The sequence below is a fragment of the Coloeus monedula genome (assembly GCF_965178545.1).
Source record: "Coloeus monedula genome assembly, chromosome: 5".
NCBI lineage: Eukaryota > Metazoa > Chordata > Aves > Passeriformes > Corvidae > Coloeus > Coloeus monedula.
The window spans coordinates 28,525,274-28,545,966 of NC_138785.1; the positions used below are offsets into that span (position 1 = coordinate 28,525,274).

Below are 20,693 nucleotides of genomic sequence, written 5' to 3' on the forward strand. Positions count from 1 at the left end.
TGGCCCTGGCTTCCCCTGCCAAGGCCTTGGAGGTGAATTGGGGATTTTCCATTTCATTAGCTTTACACGGGGTAATTCCCAGCGCGCAGCATCATCCTCATGAACAGACCCACCCCGAGCTCTCTCTCACCCCTTCACATCCAACAGTGGTGCTCCACTACGGCTGCACCACCAGACAGGAAAGCCAGGCTGTATTAGTATCTAATGAAGGTAACAGGCAGCTGATATTGAACTGCCCATAGAGAAAATTAGAACTGATACACAGAAACAAGCAGGGATTTTTGTTTTGAAAGTGAGAAGCAAAATGGATGCCAAAACCCACAAAAGAAGTGAACTTGAAAGCCCCGGGTTCTCCCTTGAAAAGGAGCATTATGTGAAGTGCCCTTGCTCCTGAGGAGAAGCAGCCACCTGTTCACCCCTGCTGCCCAGGGATGATCCATGGGATGGACAGTGGTTCTAGAGTGTGGTGGTGTTCCTGAGCAAAAAGGCTCCAATGCTTTGGGAGAAGTGGGGATCAGAGCATTGTCCCACAGGTGCAGAAATCAACTTGGTACAGTGAGTTCATTAGAAACATGCACACACGCAGGCAGGAGTTTATTAGTCCACATTTACCATACCAAAAAACAAAAATCCCCCAAAATAGGGGTAGGTTCCCAGTTTTGCCTGCTCGCAAATTAACAGTGCTGAGGATACTAAACATGCCTTGTGCACTCTGACTGGAGTGCGGGGCAGGAGCTGAATGTGCATTCACAGCTGAGACTCAAACCTCTCACATATAAAAGGGCTGTGTACCTTTAGCCACAAGGCAACTAGGAGCCCTCAGCTGCCTCCAAGACACATCCAAGGTCAGAGCAGCTGCAGCAGTCTTAATGTGTGCAAGAGGGAGGCTGGCTCAGCAGATGCTAAGTACTGGCAGCACAGCCAGTCCTCCAGTTCAACACTCCGCTCTGTGTCCACGGCCCTCTCTGCGAACTTCATCATGAGCAGAGCACGCTTCATGTCCACCCAATTCTGCAGCACCTGGCGCAGGGTTTCCTCCTGGCTGAGGGGCTGCTCCATGAGGTCTTTTCGGGGCCCCCAAAGCAGACACTGCAGCATTCGCTTGGCCTCGGTGATCCGCACACGCTTGATGGGATCTGCTTCCAGTAGTAGGTGTGCCAGCTGCTGGAGTCCCCGGGAGTAGATGGACAGGCTGGGTAGAGCAGGGAGGTCCTCAGGGCTGTACTCCTGCTCCCTGAGGTGCACCTTCTCCTCGAAGGGGTTGGGCTGGTGCAGCAGTTCATAGATGAGAATACCAGTCTGAAACTCATCAAACTTCTTGTACTGAGAAGCCGACACAATCTCCGGGGCCAGCCGGGCCTGACTCTTCTTCAGCTTGGAGTCTCCAGTTCCAGTCTTCTGTTTAGCTTTCAAAAAATTGCTGATGATGAGGCGGGGTAAGTGTTTGTCATCTTTGGCTTTCACACAACTCATGGGGGGCTTGCAGGGGACAAGCAGGAGGTTCTCCAGGCACAGGTCACGATGGATGATGCCATGCTCTTTCAGATGCTCCAGGCCATTGCAGAGCTGGAGGAGCAGGAAGCAAACACGACGTTCATACAGCTCCGGCTTGGCTTGGTGCAGTGTCACCGAGTCCCTCACGAAGTCAGCGGTTGTCTGGCTCGGCACCTCGCGGGTGATGACCACCACACAGTCGTGCTCACTGGCAGTGCGGGAGGGATGGAAGCCATCTCCAGGCATGCTTTTCCCCACATCTGAGGCCAGCAGCATGCTGGAGGGGACAGAGGCCACAAAATGCCCACAGTCCTGCTGGATGTTGAAGTGAACTGGCACTGCAGGGCTGCAGTACGAAGCAGCTACCTTGGACTCCTGGGTTTTACAAATCTGTGAGGAGAGACCGAAAGAACAGACCATCAGCCAGTGACAGACACAGGGCAGTGACCAGAAGTTGAGGTGGAATCCTAAGCTGTGATTTGCAGATGCTACAGAAGACAACAGTAGAAGCAGGATGAGCATTGGTGCCTTAAGTACTTTAAATAATCTCCTGGCTTGAGGATTGTTTTTGTCCTGCAACAGCCCAACCGCAGCAACCAGATGTCTGGGTTGCATTTCTGGGCACACTTCCTTTGCCAGGCAATGCCCAGTAATTGGAGGAAAGGAGGACGGTAGTCCCACTGTAAATAACTTCTGAAGATTTTGTTTCATTGCCAACAGAAGCAACATATTTTTTACATCACAGATGTCATTGAGATAAACTCCTGCAACCCAAGAGACATTCCTGAAGGGAGAAAAGCAAAGCTTGTGGCAGAAGACATGCTGTCTCCATCTCTGGAGATAGTTAACACTCCTGGATGACGCCCCATGCGATGTGAGGTGACAGCGAGCAATAGTGCTGTTCGTGGTGAGGGGTGAACACAGGCACCCAGCACTTTCTTCCCACCTGATCCTTCTCTGGTCCTAAGCCCTGGAGCCACTCTCACATCCTCCTCAACCATTCCACTTCCTTGCACCAGCAACTACTCTCAAACCCCTGATCAATGGCTAAGGGAAACCAGCAACAAGCTGTACTCCTCAGCACAGACAAAAAAACACCAAAGAGAAAATAGGAGCTTACAACAGGCCTAGAAAGAAGTGAGAGTGCAGCAAACTCTAGGGAGAAAAAAGCATTTTATAACCTGGATTCTCTTTAACCCACATGATTTCTATCTTCATTTTCTTCTGTATTTTAGCTTCATACTGCATTAGAGACTCAAACCCAGGTTTATTATAGGAATATCCATTAGCTTATGGGGCCTTCTGGCATTTCTATTGTACTTTTCCTTTATTTAGCAATGTGTTTATATGCCATCCACAGGAATAAGCAACAGGCTGAAACTCAGCATAAAAGGTTTCAAACCCTGGAGCGTGCCACTGCCAGTCACAGCATGCGTGCAAAATCGTACGAGAAATCAATTTTGCCTCCGAGTTAAAATATACACAAGAATAGAGAGGAGCTGAAGAAGAGGGCTGCTTTTGTATTCCTCTAGCAAGGGTTTGAATCGAGGCATTTGCAGGTAATTCACTCAGATGAGACAATACTGTGAAGACGGGGCATTTCAAATCCCTATTGTCCTCTCTTTTCTAAACAAAAATACCCTGCCGTGGCTTATTTGTGGAAAGACAAGCTTTGGACAGCTAGGCAGAATGCAGATGAATGCAGCGGGACCCAGGATGACGCAGGAGGTCCCCAAATGCAGAACAGCCCTTCCAGCCCTCTGGCTAACAAACCTGCTTGTTCCTCCCTACAAAGGAAAGACATGTAAGGCATAGGAAATGGGGGGAAATTCCTGGCAAGAGAGGAGTCTCTGGAAGAACAACTACAGCCAAACGAATGCAGGGAAATCTTCCCTGTCCAGCCATTCTTCTTCACTTTGGCTGCACCAGAGGCATCCTCCATGCTGAAAGCTCCAAGTAGGAGCCTGGGGCTGCCTTAGTCACATACCTCTAAGAGGAGAAAGAAGCGGACACATGGAGCATATCTTGGCTTAATTCCTCTAAAGCCATTTCATGTAACCCTGGCTCCTTCCAACTCTTTTATACGTAGCCATGTCTATCTGTGCACAGCTCAGACTCTGGCTCCTGCTCCTCCATAGACTCCTTGGCTCAAGTCAGATCCTCTGCCCATTTTGAGCTCTCTAAGTCTAATTTTAACTACAGGTCTTTGATCTCTTTCATGTCAAAAAATCTATACCAGAAGCCAGGAGAGGCAGATAGGGGTCAGCCAATTGTAATGTTTCACAATTATTCATTCCCTACCAAAGGGATGGTGGCACTCAGGAACCGTATCCATGCACATGGATAAACACATACACAACATCACTATGCTGGCTCAGAGTAAGGCCTTGTTGCAGTGGTTTTGACTTTGTTAGGTTGCTCTGCAGTGTACCAAGGGCACAGAGTAAGCTCACTTCACACACAGGGACACAAGTGCAGTCCTGTCTAGAGGCTGAAATGTGCTGTTTCTGCCTTGGCAAGAATTCATGCACTACAGCCACAGAGCTGAGCTACTGAACCCCACCTAACACGGCAGGCAAAAGCAAAGGCGTAGGTGTGCCACAGGGAACTGCAGATTGAAAAGGAGCACAACAGTTCACTACACAGTTTTTAGGGTTCAGGAGGAAAGTTGTGATGGATTGAGGTGTAATGCACAAGAAAAGCTGAGGCTCTGAGTGCTGGACTAAGGGTACTGGTGCAAGATCTCATCTAATTCCATTCTGGTTATTTACAGCCCCCCTGTTGGGTTGACTGTACTTCCTTTAGGATATGAACTGGCTTTTAAGCTATCACTTAACTAGAACATCCCTTAGGGATGTTTTAAAACATCCTAAAACAACCCTTAGAGTTGATAATGGTGGAAACTATTCAGCAGAGAGATTTTTTTTCTTTTTGTCCCCCGTTCTTTAATGCATCTCTGACAGTGCTTTTTTGGGAATTACTTTAGGCTTTGAAAACAATGTGAGGAATAAGGAGCAGTGAGACGTCCCTAGTGTTAATGTCAGAATGGAAATTAAGATCTCTGTATTCAAGTAGTACCATGGATCAAGAGCCCCAAATCCACAGGATGTCCATGGAACGGGTTGGATAAGCTTACTTATCCAGGTTTCAAAGAGCTGAACTATTGCACCTCAAGTTTCCATTTCAAAACATGTATTCCATGGAGTTACAGGAAAATATTTCAGACCTGACCTTACACAGCATGTCTGGGTCAGCTTCTCATTGTTTAATTGGGATCTGCAATATCTTACTGTCTGTAGTTTCAAGATCATATAAGCATTCACATAGTATCTGGGTCAGACCTTCCACTTAAAAGGCAGGCAGAGGCAAAAATGCTGTCTTTTGAGCAGCCTTTCATCAGCTTGTATCATCAGAGGCAAATGCCTCTGAGTTTACAACAGAGTATTTGCACAAAGATGCTTTCAGAGAGAGAAAATGGTTGGGTTTCAGACCCCTTTAGCAATAAGCTAAACCTGACTGTCATTTGTTACAATGAAAACTCCTTCTCCAAATTAACCTTTGCAAGCAAGTAGGGGAAAAGTGGCAATTTTGGAAGGGGTTTTGCTTGCCAAACTTCACCAGTGAGAAATACAAGCAGAGAAAACGAGACATTGTATGGGACACGTGTGCTCATAGTGCACACATCTCCATCTAGAAGATGGAGATCAGCCTGGATGCCTGCTGGCTGTGGACTTACCTTCACAGCATAGGTAGTAGAAGGGTCCTTGGAGCAAGTGGCACAGTAATAGATTGCGTCCCCCGAGTCGCAGCAGGGCTTGTTGCACGTCAGCTTGAAGAGCGACCAGTTGTTCTCGCTGAAGTGCAGCTCGTTCTTCTGCTCCCGCATGAAGCAGTCCTCGCACTTGGCAACCAGGCGGCGCAGGGACTCGGCGTACAGGGCCCCCAGCTTGCTGTACACCCCCTCCTTGCTGTCGATGTTGCTCAGGAGGTTGTGGAGGCTGGAGGCCGATGACACCTGGCTGGACACACTGAGCTGCGAGGAGGACAGGGACTGGAGGTTTCTGCCGGGGCCGCAAGCCCCTGTGCTCTTACCAGTGCTCGAGCCCCAGTAGCTGTTTCCTTTGGAGCTTTTCTCCAGGGACTCGGAGGAGGAGAAGGCACCGGGACGGCCCCCCAGGCTGGCTGGGTGGATGAAGGGAGGCTCCTCTCGGAGGCAGACATTGCTCTCAGAGTGGCTGACATTCAGCCTGGGGATGGCAGCACTGGCTGCTTTGCCTGAAGATGCCTGTCCCCCAAAAAAGCCATCTGGAGAAGACACAGTTCTGATCACGGTCTTCTTCTGAGGCAGAGGGGGTGGGCAGCTGGGGGCAGAAGAGGGGCCATCCTCAGTGGAGACAGGAAGGAAAGGGACAGGGGGAAACAACTGGCTCCCAGCTGGAGGGGGTGAGTGGTTCGGTTCAGACGAGTGTCCTAGGGGATAGCAACACACAAGAAGATGCCATGAGTGGCCCTTACAGGCTGAGGGTGCAGGTCCTTCTCCATATCCCTGCCACCCCCAGGGCCCTGGCTGGGAAGAAAGCAACATCCAAACCCAGCACAGAGTCTTCAGCTATTCACAACTGCAAAGTTTCACTGGAGGGGTTAGGAATTTAATCCAGTTTAACAGAGCAGGTTTGCAAAGCAGGCTGCAACCAGCCATGTAGAGAAATGCACTTCTCCACCCTTGAAACCATTCCCCTATGAACTGCATATACAGTAGTAAAAAGGTAGTAGAGGGTAAATATTTAAGCTGTGATGTCATCCACAGGAAGGTAAGAATGAAGCACTTGATATAAGGACAATCCTTTAAACTCAGCCTCTCTCTCCTGGGAGCTGCCACCCAGTGCTTCAGCAGAAGGGCATGATAAGCAGAGTGACTCACGGCACACGGCTCCAGCCCTCTGGCTGTACTAGAGCACCCCAAGTATACTGAACCTTTCTGCTTCACACTGGGGAAGGGTCGCTGAGCAAGCCTGGAATTTTGGCAATTTCCATCTTGCTGAAAAAGAATCTGGCCTTCCCCCCCACTGCCTGTTTCCCAGCTTATTGCCAGACTTATTTGCTCAGAGGGCAGGCTGGCCCCACTACATACCACTAAACCCTAAGCAGCTCCACATGTCTACTACACATGGATTGGATGGCTCATTTTGGGCAGCCATAGCAGCTGCTTTCCTATCTGGGCCAGACTGGAGACAGGTAATACAGTTAACATGCCATGAAAGAAGTGGGACGTTAAAAAAAAAGGACAAAAAGGTGATCTAACATTGAAATAAAGAACAATAATTTCAGGTCATAAAGAAAGAACAAGTGAGGAGTGGAGTGGAAATTAAAAGAAGAGAGACAACAATTTAAGGGAATTTATCCATGCCACTTGAATGACAAACAGGACTCCGCTAACAACTTGCATGCAAGTGTAAACCTTTAAAGGTGAAAGGTGAGGTTTTGCTCCAAGCAAATAGCAAATAGTTTAGCAGATAGCAGGATCTATTGCTTTCTTTAAATCTATTTTCCAAAGCTGCAGAGTGGTAGAAAACGATCCTTCCTCCTCACAAAGCAGCTGCTGAGGGTTCAGCTGCCAGCAGGCACTTCCTCACAGCGGCTTTCTGCCTGCTCCAGAGGAATGCCCTGGGGCAGTTTCCTGTCAGCCTGCAGCAGGCACTTGTCTCCGTCACAGTCACAGCCCAAGTGACTCACCAGCAATCACGTACAACCTCCAAGTGTAGGGGCTCAGGTCTCTGAGCTCCCAGCCTGTCCTGACGTGTCACTTGCAGGTTTGCACCAGCTGAGCCAGAGCAGCAATCCCTGTTAGCTGCTCCACCACCTAAGCCCACATGAGGTGAGGGCACGTCTCCTGGCTCTCAGCAACCGGAGTGGATGCTGCCACCATCTGGCCCTATCCCTCCTTACCAGATTTTGGTAGCACTGGTCAATTTTCATTTGTGTCCTCCACTGCCAAGGCTCTCTGTATGCACCTCCTGTAATGTACCCCATCACAGCAACATCACTGAGAGACAGCTCAGGAATGAGCAGCACTGATTTCAGCTTCTGCAGAAGGTATGTCTCCCATGCAAGGCTGTTTCAGCAGCCATTTTCTGACAATATGCTCAGAAACAGCTCTGTAGGAAATGTGAATCAACACGTGTTTTGCCCCAGTGCTTGGGTGCTGAGCTATCTGACTCCTGTTGGACCCTTGCCCCAGGTAGGTGTGTGCCTGCATTGTACACCCAGTCGCCCAGCAAGTGACTACTCTCCAGTTTCAGCTGAGAAACATCTGCCTTAACAGCTGAGATTCATGCCCCAAGCTTTAATGAAAAGCCAGACATCTGCATCATACCCTGATGGGTCCACAGGAAAGATTCTCTCCATTAAAACCCTGTCAAAAGCCACAGGCAGGGATCATTCAGCATGGCACCTCTTGCCACTTCCATCCAAGGGGCTTTGACAGAGGACAGAGCCCAAAGAAATTCTTCAGTGTGCAGTCCCTGAGTACCTCACCAGAGGCATCTCTGCCAGGACATGCAGCTGAATCCCTGCTTCAGGAGACAAGATTTACTTGAGAGAGTCTTAGGAAACAAACATCAGCACTGGAATGTTTGGCAACCGGTCCGCAAGCCTAGCCCACAAATGCCAAACTGCTCTTAGCTTTTTTTATATGCTGCTGGGCTCTGCCCCAAGCAGAAGGTAATGAATTAAACTCTTTCACAACTCTCCTAACAGTGCTCTGCACCTTCAGCATAGAGTCCTTCTGCGTGTCAAGGGCTTAAAAGCTCCCCTCCACTTCATATTTTAACATATGACAGCATAGCCAATTAATTTGAGCTCACCTCACTCAGTGGCTGACTGCACAGCTTCTTGCTTGCATCAGCAAAAAAAACTGCATCTGAGTATTCATTTAAAAACTCATCTTTCCCACGATGAGTTTAAACAGTTGCTTCTGTTAGTGGAGGCAGAGAAATCCTCTTGTCCCTATCATTTTTGACAGCAAATTGCTTCTGTGCCTAGCAAGTAAAGATCTAACATATGTGAGTTTTTCTTACCCCTGTACAATTTCCTGGCAAGGTCTCACTCTCAGACTCCAAGTTAGTGGTGGAAAAATGGAGTTTCCAGAGCTCTGGCTCTTAATTTTATTGCTGCACATTGTTGCTCTTGGAAAGCCAGAACTTCCACTACATGAAGGTTGCTCTTGCTAAGGAAATATTTTCTGAGCTGCTGAACACGTTAGTGCATGTCTAAGTTACACACTGATGAAAAAAGTGACTTCATAGTAAGTATTTTTTAATCTCAGTTAAACGAGTGCAGGCAGATTTTTTCCCCCTTAAGAAATAACAGGGAACACAATGAGAGGGAGGGATCACCTCTAGCACAAAACTCCTTCTGGTACTCCTCAAATCTATGGAGGACTTTCTACAGCACTGCTACTTGTGACATCGTGAAATGCATGAAGCACAAGCAGGATTGTTTCTATATGGAGATTTTATCCAGACCAGAGGAGATCTACAGGGTGAATGATATTGGCACGTGCTGACTGAAAGAGGAAAAAGTCTATGATGCTGGTCTGACTCTGCCACATTCATCTAAAGTGCATCGAGAGGCAGAAGGGTAGAAGTGGAAAGATGAAGGGTCACTGGGGGAGCTGGGGATTGAACCCTCGTGACCCCTGCTCTGAGGATGCTGTCCCAGCACTGGGCCTCAGGTACAATGGTACCTCTCCCATACCCAGTGGTCACTTACTGCCATCGCTGCCTGTCTGTGTGTCTGAGTCGAGGCTGTCGCTGGAGCCAGCCGTGAAGGTGACATGGGCACTCCTGAAGGGTGGGCTGAGGCTCTCTGCAGAGCTGTTGCTGACTCTCTCCAGCTCAGTGTTATTTGGGTTCATTTTCAGAGCATGCCTAGAGAGAGTGAAAGAGAAGTCAGGAGACAGATGGCAAAAGGATGCCCTGCACACACTTTTGCATGGACACTCGACCTGAGAGCAGCTTTAGCTTGCTCTCTGCCTATCCATACACTGCATGACCTTTTATCACACCAGACCACCTCATTCCTGCACTTTTCTTCTTTCTCCAGCACCTGGGGAATTGCATCCCATAGACTCTGAGCAGGTTATAGGCTTGCAGTCCTCATGCCAAACTAGCTGTGCTTGAGCAGAGAGTGAAAGCCAGGGAGCCAAGAGCATTCAGCCCCAGTCTGCACCATCTTTGCATAGAACATGTGAGGTGCTGCACCACATACCATTTTGGCCACTGCCACTGGGAAGTGGGGACCCACCAGTGTTTGCCTTCAACAAAGTTCTCAAAGGAAAGGAGTAGCACCACTCCTCCCATTTTACAGAAGGCAGGTCGAGGCTGGGTGTGTGAACCCCATTCCTTCATAACAGAGGCATAGGTACCAGAAGAGTCCATCATCTCCAACTGTGCACCACAGTAACAACCAACACTTTGCAAAAGAAGAAGCATCTCTGCAGAAAACATGTGTCTGCCAAACTCAGAACCTATCATGCAGTTTTTAATGTAAGACCTACAGTTTTCCATGCAGCTTCCACCTAAAAAAAAATTAATAAACCAACCATAAACTGGGCTTATAACCTGCTAGGTCATGGTTTAAGTGACCAGTTTAGACAAGCAGGACTTTTTGCTAAGATAAAGAATTTCTCCTGCATTTTCTTCATTTTTCTGCCTTGGAAAACAGAAACTGTTGAAATCAGGCAGCACAGAAGAGCATAAACACTCCTAGCATTGGCATAGTTCTGACTCCGTCAGCCAGCAAACAAAAGTTATCGGTCCACATATTTTAAGTAAAACTGCCAATCTGCTGATAAAATTCAACACATTGATTAAGAATGTAAAATGGTTAGTGGCAGACTTGTACAGAAGTAAAAGGACTTCCACCAGCTAGCTTGCTGGAAGGTATCCGGCGTTTCCTAATCAGACGGCTGAATGGCTGCTGAGAAAGACAAACAAAAGACATGCACGGCCGTTTGCTTGTGGCACCCTGGTCACACACACGGGACCCCTCCTCGTCCAAAACTCCCAAGCACAGCAAGACACTACAAGAGATTTTTATTTGAGGATTGAGAAATGTTTAATTCCCAATCCAGACAAAGCACTTACTCTCATGTCCACACCACCACATGGAGAGCAGAGTGTATGAGAAGCCCGGAAGAAACTTCTGCCAGACTTCCTCATTTGCCTGAGCAGCCTTGGTCTAAAAATACTCAAGGGCTGATGAAAATAAGGCTCTAACAACCAGTTCAGGTATACTTCAGCAGAGACACTGGTCTTGCACCAGTGATGAATTTATCACAGCAAGCCTCTTGGGGATGATTTACAAAACTTCACAATTCACCACACGAGCCACAGTTTAAAAAATGAGAGAGAGAGAGAGAGACAGAGAGTTTGAGGGGCTTAGGTCTGTTATGACTAATGCTGTTGAAAGCAACCAACTGCACTCTCTTTTTTTTTTTTTTTCTTTTTACTATAAAGATATAACTTTATCCTACAACTTTCTCAGATGTTTAACATTTAGTAATTTGGGTGGAAAAAACACAAGGGTGCACACCCATGCCGGTACACTGTCTGACCTGGCAAGAATCAAAGAAGGATTTGAATCCATAAGAGAAGAAGATTTAGCAAGATATCCAGTCTTGATTTACACAGATAAGATGTTTTCTAACACATTCCTTCCCCCAGCCCCCCCGAAAAGTTGGTGCGTTTCTGTTTCTTTCCCATCACTGAACACAAACTCACGGAGCTGCCTTACCATTCCCGCACTCAGAGAGAGATGAGACTTTGCTCGGCGCGGTCCAAGGTCCGCTGTGCGCAGCCACACCTATTCCTCCAGGCAACCTGGGCGCAGCGCGGCACCGGCCAGAGCCCTGCTGACTGCTGCCCTTGCTGCCTCAGCGTCGGTGCAGTCAGATGCAGAGAGAGCCCCGTTTCCTCCCCGCACCGCCGTGACTGATGTAAAGTGCAGTTCCTGAATAGGCGCACCGAAATAGAAATTGTTTGCCGCTTAAACGACATCCTGCTCTTGTTTCAGATGTTACAGCCAGGCCAGCTAATACCTCCTGGAAATACCTCTGCCTCACATCTCCCTCCTTTCCTATGAGCTGCTTGAAGCCCAGGCTGCAGCCTGCACAGATCAAAATACCGCCCACTCTACCAAAGAATTACTACTGAAAATTTGCTAGGGTCAAACTCTCCCATTTCAGTAAAATTCCACGCCAAGAGCTGAACAGCTCATCACTGCAACAGCCTGTGGGACCCTGATTTACAGCTCACCCAAACATCCCCTGCTTTTCTAGTGTTCCTTCCACCTCACCCGAGTACAAGGGCACACAGGTGGCTATTCTCCATCTTGCCCTTTACACCAAAGGATACTGGAAATCACCAAAGGAAGTTGGAAATAAAGAGCACCAACCCATCTTAAATCTAAAGAAAACACTGGGTTTGTGCCCTGCACCACTGACTTGCAAACACCTGTGGGCTACGCTCCACTTCAGAAAGATGTAACAGTAGTTAATTTACATCAATTTAAAAATGCCTGCTCAGCACCTAAAACATAACCAACAACTTCAAGAGCAGCACCAGAGCCTTCATCATGTACCTGTGCATAAAGAACAGGTCACCAGAGTCAGCTCTCCCAATCTAATAACCTAAACCCACAGGATTTCACAGATTTTCAGCTCTCCAATTATTCTGGTAGCTTTAAAAACACTTCAGCTACTCAATATCCTCCATGCAACAGCCTGGCATATTCAGGCAACCCTTCCAGTTCCCTATTTCAAAGTTTTCCCATCATAAACAATTTCATCCAGCTGACTTTCCACATGATTCTCACAGTCCTGCCTAAAACAAGTCAAGACTGAAAAGAGTGGTTTTGTAAAAAAGCACACCAAAACATAACAACGCCACCCCCCCCACACATACACAGTTTGGAGTTCTCTTAACATTGAAAAGGGAGCCAGCTCATTTCCCTTCTCTCATGTTGCATCTCTGGCCAGGGCCTGCTTCATCTTTCCTGCATCTCAATTTGACCAGTAGCCATGTGTTTAATTTCACATTTTTTCACAGATAGGGGTCCCACCTAATGCTGCTGTGGGACTCCAGCACTGCCAACTGCATGCCTTGCACTTCTCAGAGAGACAGTGGAGATGGGCACCAAAGCCTGGCTCCCCTAACTGCAGCAGACACACATGCCTTGGGATATTGCTCCAGGAATCCCTGGACTTTGGACATACCTTCAGCTTGAATTTCCTGTCTGAGATTTGACAAGGAGATCTGATTACTTTCACCAAGTGCAAGGGGCAGGTTTTGAGAGCAGGAGGCCACTCAGACAAAAAAGCTGCCAGGCTCCCGCTTGCTTCTTTCCAGCAGCTGTCCCCACGGGCAGCCTGCTGGCAGCCCTGGAGGATGTGCAAGGCACCTCTGCCCCGCACAGAGACATGGTCACTCTGCAGTGCCACCATGGGGGTCTCCCAGCCTTGCTGTGCCAGCAGGAGGGGGACACTCCTTCTCAGCACAGATGACAGGACTGAACAGATAACAGAGATGCCGAGCTTTATAAATCATGTGACAGCGGAGCGAGGAGAGGAGAACAGAGAACACACAAAAATCACCACACAGCAAACTGCACTGCAGGAGGTGTTTGGTGATAATGTCAACAAGACACCCCCTCCCAGAATAAAATAATGGAACTAATGCACAGAAGAGAGAATGGCCAGACTGCATTACAGCATCAAACATAACATATGGCTAGGCATAATTATTACACAAGAGGAAGCACCATTGTACCATATGCTTGTCTATCATGAAACAGGAATAATTGTATCTTCCTCCTCTTGCCACTTGCTGTTTCTTCCAGCATCTTCCCCTGGTTGCAGAGGGAAATTAAAACCCAGCATACAGGAGTTTACAACATTTGAAGCTTAGATTTGTACTGACCCTTCTGCTATCATCTGGCAAATGTGGAGAAACCAAAACTGAGGTAAGGGAGAGAAAGGATTTTGAAGAACTCCTAGCTCTGTTCAGAGGAGCACACCGCTCCTTCCTCTATCAGAGGGGTTTTATGTAGCACAGGTTAAGTTGAAACAAGGGTTTGGAGTCTGGAGATGCACAGGAAAATTCAGATAGGGTACAGAATTAAGATGGTAGGTGGGTCAAAAATTACATCACTGCATACTCTGATGTGGTGAAGAAGGTAAAAAACCTCATTTCAATTTCCAGCTCTGTGCTTTTTTAAAATGGTAAGACACACACAGAAGAGTGAATTACTTTAAATTTAAAAGAAACAAACTCTCCTAAAAGATTGGCTGATAAATCACAACCTTTTAAGCCAGTCTGTTTTGTCACTGGGGTACACCCTGACACTGAGCTCCGTGGAGAAACAGCTGCCCCAGGAATGGTAAGAAAAGAGGACTATTCTGCCTCAGGTACAGTGCTGCTCCATCACAGACTGATTCCTTTTAAGGAACACACAGCACAGCCCCACCAGCCAGCACCACCTCCCCAGCGAGGAACAAACCTGGCTCTTTTCCTGGCGATCCAGTTCCCAACACCTGGCTCTTCTCCTGGTGAGCCAATTCCCAGCATTGCAGTTTTTCTGCAACGCTCCTGTGCTCTGTTCCCTCTGGCAGCAAGTGGTGGCAGCAGCACCGGAACAGGCAATCCTGGCACTCCTCAGGCTCTTTCTCCCTGGCTGCGTTCAGCGATGACAGGTGTGGGGAAGTGCTGTGCTGCACCTTTGGTACCCCACGCCAGCACACTCTGCAAATTTCAGAAGCTTTTTTCAGCACTGCTTTTTGAAGGTGGCACTAATTGTAATGAAAACAGCTCAAGATGCAAAACAGCATCACTGTTTTCTTTCTTTAGGAGGCACACGAAATAAATTAGCCATCAAGGTTTTGGAGGCTAGAAGAAACAACGAGGATTATTTAAGCCTGATCCTCTGTATAAGAGAGACATAAATTTCAGCAAAGATTCATTCCTTGTGCCAAGAAACTGAAGGCCATACTAGAGCATTTTACACCAAAGAGCCTTTAAATCATCATTGCACATGCATGTCCTGGGGATCCTAGTTTCCCTGGTGAGCTCCTTCCTTAGCCAACTACCTTCCCAGCTTTTGGAAGAAGAACCAGCCCCCATCTTCCCTTTCCAGCTTCTTTCCCCTTGTAATTATACTTATTTGCCATTCTGTTTCAGACCAAGCAAACATTAAATATCTATAACCTTTCAAACAAGCACAAAGAGAGGATTGTCTGAAGAAACAGTTGCAAGAGATCCAGAGTAGCTTTATATAGGACAAAACAGGCACAAATTCATTATCTCCCCTTTTTTGTGACAACTTTTAAACCCCGCTGAAATCGCTCCTTCCGCCATCCTAAGAGAGAGCTTACTTCAAAACCAGAGCTTCCTCAGTGTCTGGAAGGAATTTACCCTGTAAAAATTTTTTTCCCCTTTAATTGTTAAAGCCAAGATGAACAAAACAAAATCTACAGGCTCACTTTTTCCTTCTCTGCTTTATAACTAGCTCAAACAGACATGCAAGTTTTCTTTAAAATAAGCAATTAAATTTCATTAGGAAAGTCAAACAGGCAGACTTCATTTTGCAGCATGAAATCAAACGCCTTGCTGCAGCTTGAGATCAAGAAGGAAAAACGATGGTTATATGCCTTTCTTGCAGCTGAGATGAACCCTGATCTGCTAAGCCCCCAGCCCCAAGCCTGTGCCACAACCATGTTCACACTGGCTTCACCTTCATCTGCCAAAGGAGCCTTTGCAGCTGTGCCACCACGGAATGTCCTGGGCTGAGGTGCTCTGTCCATGTGAGGAACTACGTAAGCCTAAGAGCAGGATCAGTGGTTCTTCCATTAGGGACAAGCACGTGTCCACAGGCTGCCTGGCACTAGGAGAGTATGGATGTGCCTCAGAGTCATCTTTGTGATTCTTCTTCTTCAGGTATTTGGCTGCAGCCCAGGATGAACAGAGGGCATGTTCCTCCAGCACCAGGCCACGGCCTGAAGCTGCAACGCCTGCCCAGGGTAACACAATGCCACTGTGGTGATTTTACTGGCTGTGCATGCAGCTATCCCTCCCACTGCCCCGGTTCCTGCGTTGACATGCTTGGAACAGCCACAGCTTTGCTTGAGACAAAAACAAAAGCACCCTCAGAGCAAACAAACAAAGCAGGGCTTGCAAAACCTGAGTCTGATCAGATCACTCCTTACTGCTCCTCAGCCAGCTGAGCTTCGGTAGCTGGAGGCAGGACTAAGCTCTTTCTTTTGAGTAAGGTGCCCCACGGCTCTGCTACAGGTATCAAGGCCCTTGGGAGACAAATACCTGTAGCACAACCTGCCCTACAGCCACAGAGGGTAACCAGCACCTACCTCAACCACCTGGCAGGGTTTACAGTTCTGCCAGAGATCCCAGTCATGGATGCCACGCGTTCCCTGACCTCAGTTTGCCTGCCTGCTTTCACACAGGCTTTCTAGCACACAGATGCTTCCAGGATGACTCAAAAGCAACTGTTAGACCTGTCACAAATTTTCTTCCCCTATTTGACCTCCTTTTTTTATTTATTTTTTCCCTTTTTTTTTTTTTTTTGGTGATACACACAGCTGCAGATACTGAATGCACATAAAGTATTGTAAGCCTGAGGGGTTTTTTAATTGCTTAGCAGAGCTATTTCCTTCCCAGATGGACAGCTCTCCCTCACTCACTTATGTTTTCTGGGGCCTGCTGTTGCCCTGCCTGCAAACCTGACTTCCAGGAGAGCGGTGAGCAGAAGGTTGCCTGAAGCCGGGTGGCTCCCACACATAACAAGCCCATGTCAGGCAAGCTCCAATTACCTGCTTGCAGGCAAAGAGCCCTCCCTGGGAAATTGCAGCTTTGAGAGTTCACCTCGAAAGCAAAAAGTCATTAGAGCCAAACTGAAAATGTTGATTTTGGAGGCCCTTCTTATTAGCATCAAGAAAAGTTGCCCAGTTCCACCTACAAGAGAAGATTGCAACCCCAGATTTTCTATGCTATTCAACACTGAGGAACTGCCAAGACAGAATGAAGCTGACCTGGGAAACAGCAGCCATCCCGGGCATGGACCTTATTCTCACTTGAATATTGGGACTTAAGGCTATATCTTGCAGCCCTGAAGGGCTTTTACAAGTGCTCATGACATTCAAACCAAGACTTGCAAAGATCAGACAGCTTTTCAGAGTAAAAAGACAAATAGCTTTTCAGCTGTGCAGTCACCTCCCACGCTCCTGAAAGCCCACCTTTGGACAGAAAAGGCAGAAAACAAGAATGGGAAGTATCTCCTAGTCAATGAACTCCCGCAGCAAGCATCCCAATTGCAAAGGGTTAACAGACCACCATGCACACATTCACAGGGCTGTACCTGGACTGCTTTTTTGGCGGTGGTGGTGGTGGTGGTGCAAACTCCATAGCATTGCTCTTGTCGTTAGGGAAATCAAAGGAGAAAGAAGAAGACTTGGTGATTCCAGCCTGGCTCTCCAGTATCGGGCCGTCATCCACGAAGTCGGCACCAGCTCTTCCACTCTCAGCTCCTACTGTCCATGGGTGGTTTAAGACCTCCTGCTCCTCCTCCTGCTCCTCCTCCTCCTCTATTCGGCACTGCTTCGTCCATGTTGGGTTATAGTATTTCTGCCTCCTGTCATAGGACGAGCCTCTGCTGGACTCCTCCACAGAGACCCCATTCACATGAGCACAGGGAGAAGGGGACGCCCCAAAGGCACCTGTATCAGTGCAGCTCCTCGGCACCAGCTGAGCACCAGCTCCATCATGGCTGTTGTCATCACCAAACATTCCCACATGGGAGCTGACTGGGGGCACACGGCTCCCCTCACTGCCTGGCTGGCTGTTTTTGGACATCTTTGGGGGGATGGCTGGACTCTCAGTAAGTGAGGTCTTGACAGGAGCTGCCAGATGAAATCTTGTGCTGTTTTCACTTCCAGATGCTTGAAAAATCTGTCCAGCCTCAATAGCAGGTGATGAAGTCCCAAAATCAGGGTGGGAAGTGGGGCTCATACATGGCCACTGAACTCCTACCGCTGAGTCAGGGCTGCTGAGGAATATTGTCTTGTGATCATCCTCAGTGTGTGCTGTCATTATAGTTATCTTTGCTGCCACCTGGCCAGTGGAGTCCTGGTACTCCTTCTCACCTCCCAAAGCCCAGCCACCATCCTTCCACAACCCATCACCTTTCTCCTTGGCAGTTCCACAGGCCAGCTTCTCTGCTTTTGCCTGGCTGCCAACAGCCTTCAGCTGTGCCTTCCTCCTCTTGGTGCTCTCGGCATAGATGGGATCACCACGGGCTGGCTCGGTGAGGCGAGGGTGCTGTGGCTCCACCAGAGCCTGCTGAGGGGTGCTTGAACCCTCAGTGCAGGGGCCTCCTGTGACAGAGGGCTCCCCAGGGAGAGGCAAGTCCTCATCCACCCGGGACAAAGCAAGGGCAGCCACCTTGCTGCTCCCTGTGCTCTCAGGGAGGCTGGCAGGCTCAGTGTGGAGAGCCAGGTTTTTCCTGTCTGAACATAGGGCATAGGAAAGAGGATCACTCTGGTCTTTTGTGATGCAGAAGGCCACGTTCACAGCTCTGCGCTCCTCTTCGCTGAACTTGACTGTCCAGCCACTTGGCCTGGGAGTCTCAGGAGCATCCCGCTGCCTCCATCCACTGGGAGTGTGACTCTCCTTCTGGCACTGCGCAGCCTTTTCCTCTGTGCAACACAGCTCCCACGGGACGGGGTGCTCTTTGTGGCAGTTCGTGATTGAACAGTATTCGCCCCCTTCACTTTCAAAGATGGAGGAGATGTGACCACAGTCACCCCCTGAAGGGAGCACTGCTCCTTCTCTGGCTTGGGAAGAAGGGTTTCTGCTGGAGTTAGTGGTGCTTCTGTCCCCCAGGGCAGATGGATTAGGGCAGGGGACCTGATGAGGCAGGGCAAACTTGTCTTTAACTCTGTCCTCCTGCTTGCCCACCTCACCCACAAGTACCAGGCTATGGATGGAGACATTTCTCTCCACTCGACCCTCCAGGCTGCGCAGACCCACCATGGAGTAGCTGGGAGGGCAGCAAGACAAGCAGTCGCTGGGCTGGTTGTGAAGGAAGGGCTTTCTCACACCACCATTGCCAAAATTGTCAGGGCAGATGCGCTGCGCATCTCCTGATTTCAGGAGGAGTTGTTTGCCAGAAATCACACCCCAGCTGACCTGAATGGGTCAAAGAGACAAGTGCCCTGTCAGAATGTGCATATGCAAAATGAAAGACAAATAAAATTTAAACAAACCCACAAACTGCAAAACAAAAGCCCAGCTCTGCAGAACAGTACTCTGGAATTCACTATCTATTTTGCTGTGCTCACCCCACCTCTAATTCCCACAAACCTTTCCTGCTAAAACTACTCTTGTCGTATTTCCTGGGCCATTTGTAATCCTTGCATTACCAACAATGGCAATGCACCGGAATAAGACATTCTCCTTTCTCTTCCTATGGGTTTGCTGCCAGAAACATGTCCAACCTGTCATCCTGTCTGTGAATCACTGTGCAATTAAAGATTCAGAGAGCGAAGGAATATTTGCACCACTCTCTGCTTATTTTCATTTAATTTCACACTGCTCCAGAGTGTGTGACTCCAGAACACAGACACAGACTATCATGGGTTATCCTGGGATAGCAGCTTGGCCATGCTCAGAAGCAGGGATTGGGGAGCGGGCATGCCAAATCCGCACGCACAGATCAAACGCCACCAACGGTGGCAGCTTGTGCTCATGTGCCCTTCATCCCTTAGAAGAGAAGAAAGGGACAGCAGTGGGAGGCTAAGGGATCTGGTGAGCCCTGACTCTCCTCTGGGGCACGGGGAAATAGGAGCACACCTATGCCGTGAACAGCAGGGCAGCAGCCTGTGCGTCACTCTGCTGAGGCACTGCTGGTATCGACTGGTCAGGGCGAGGAGCTGCACCCACAGGGCATTACTGCTCTGGCAAAGATTGGTAGGAAGAAGCAGGGAGGCAGGGCACCTTCTTCCTCACCCACAAAGACCACGGATCCAGGCAGCACTGACTGCAAGCAGACAAGACATCTTTTCAGTCAAACTTCCCAGGAAAATAACCCGCATCCTCATTTATAAAACGGAAGTTCCTAAACAAACAGTGTATTTTTAAGCTACTCTGGATATGGCTTGTGAGCAACAGCTCATTCAGCTTCATCCAAAGGTACATTGGGAAATCAATATGTGGCTTAAAAACCTGAGTCAAGACCAGAAGGAAAAACAAAGGGAAGGAAACAGTTGTAACAGATATTCCTAGCACTCTGAGGATAGGTAAGTAACGGGAAGTCATGCTTTGACTGGATTAATCATTACCTGTGACAGATCTGCATTCATATTCACATCCGCCCACGCGTCAGAAACATCTGAGTTTATCATTGTTGGCTTCACAGCAATTGTTGGCTTTGAGAAGGGGGAAGTATTTACACCTTCGTCTTCCAACACGAGGCTCTCAGGCTTGGTCCTAGCTCCATCCGGGAGCACACCACAAGCTCCCACGTCTGGGGGTGTTTGCAGCCGATGGGAACTCTTCGGGTTGAAGCAGTTTTTGCAGGAGCCGGGCTTCCAAATGTGTTCCACAAAGTCACTGCACGCAGACATCTTCAAATCCTCGTGGGTCAGACTGAGAGCCCACTGCGTCTTCTGCACTGCCCTCCACTGCTCATTTTGCATTTGCTCCCGAGCCACTCGTAAGGATCACCTAGTCATCTGGAAAAGCACAACACTGTCTGATTAGTTTGATTATGCCCCCAAATGGGAAAGATTTTTAATAAGACAGGTGATAATTACACTTACTCTGCCTTCATCACAAAGGCATATTGTTTACAAGACTTTTTTCACAGCTTAGCTAAAGCCCACACAATCACTTGAAAAGCCTCAACTTCTAAGCATAGCTCTGTAATAGAGAAGACATCAAGCGAGCAGCATTCCTATGTGATTTAATTCCCTGCTTAATGAGCATGTATAACCAGCCTCATGCAAGGTTTAGATCAAGGGTAAAGAAAAGGGGTCTTGGAAATAGCTGTTCACAGCCCCACAAGCAGAGACAGGCAGGAAAAATTTCTTCTCCAAAGTGGCATCCTCTCTCTGGAAAATAAAAAGGCCTGGA

At 48.3% G+C, this 20,693-nt stretch overlaps 1 protein-coding gene across 1 annotated transcript; it reads right to left on the reverse strand.

Annotated features, from left to right (window-relative positions):
* Nucleotides 1-846: 846 nt before the first annotated feature.
* Nucleotides 847-20,257, reverse strand: PRAG1 (PEAK1 related, kinase-activating pseudokinase 1; the record flags this gene model as incomplete). The annotated part of the gene is made up of 5 exons (XM_082281320.1): nucleotides 847-1,884; nucleotides 5,231-5,964; nucleotides 9,265-9,422; nucleotides 16,921-18,749; nucleotides 19,901-20,257. The coding sequence occupies 5 exons, from the start codon at nucleotides 20,255-20,257 to the stop codon at nucleotides 847-849; spliced, it is 4,116 nt and encodes a 1,371-aa protein (XP_082137446.1).
* Nucleotides 20,258-20,693: the final 436 nt, after the last annotated feature.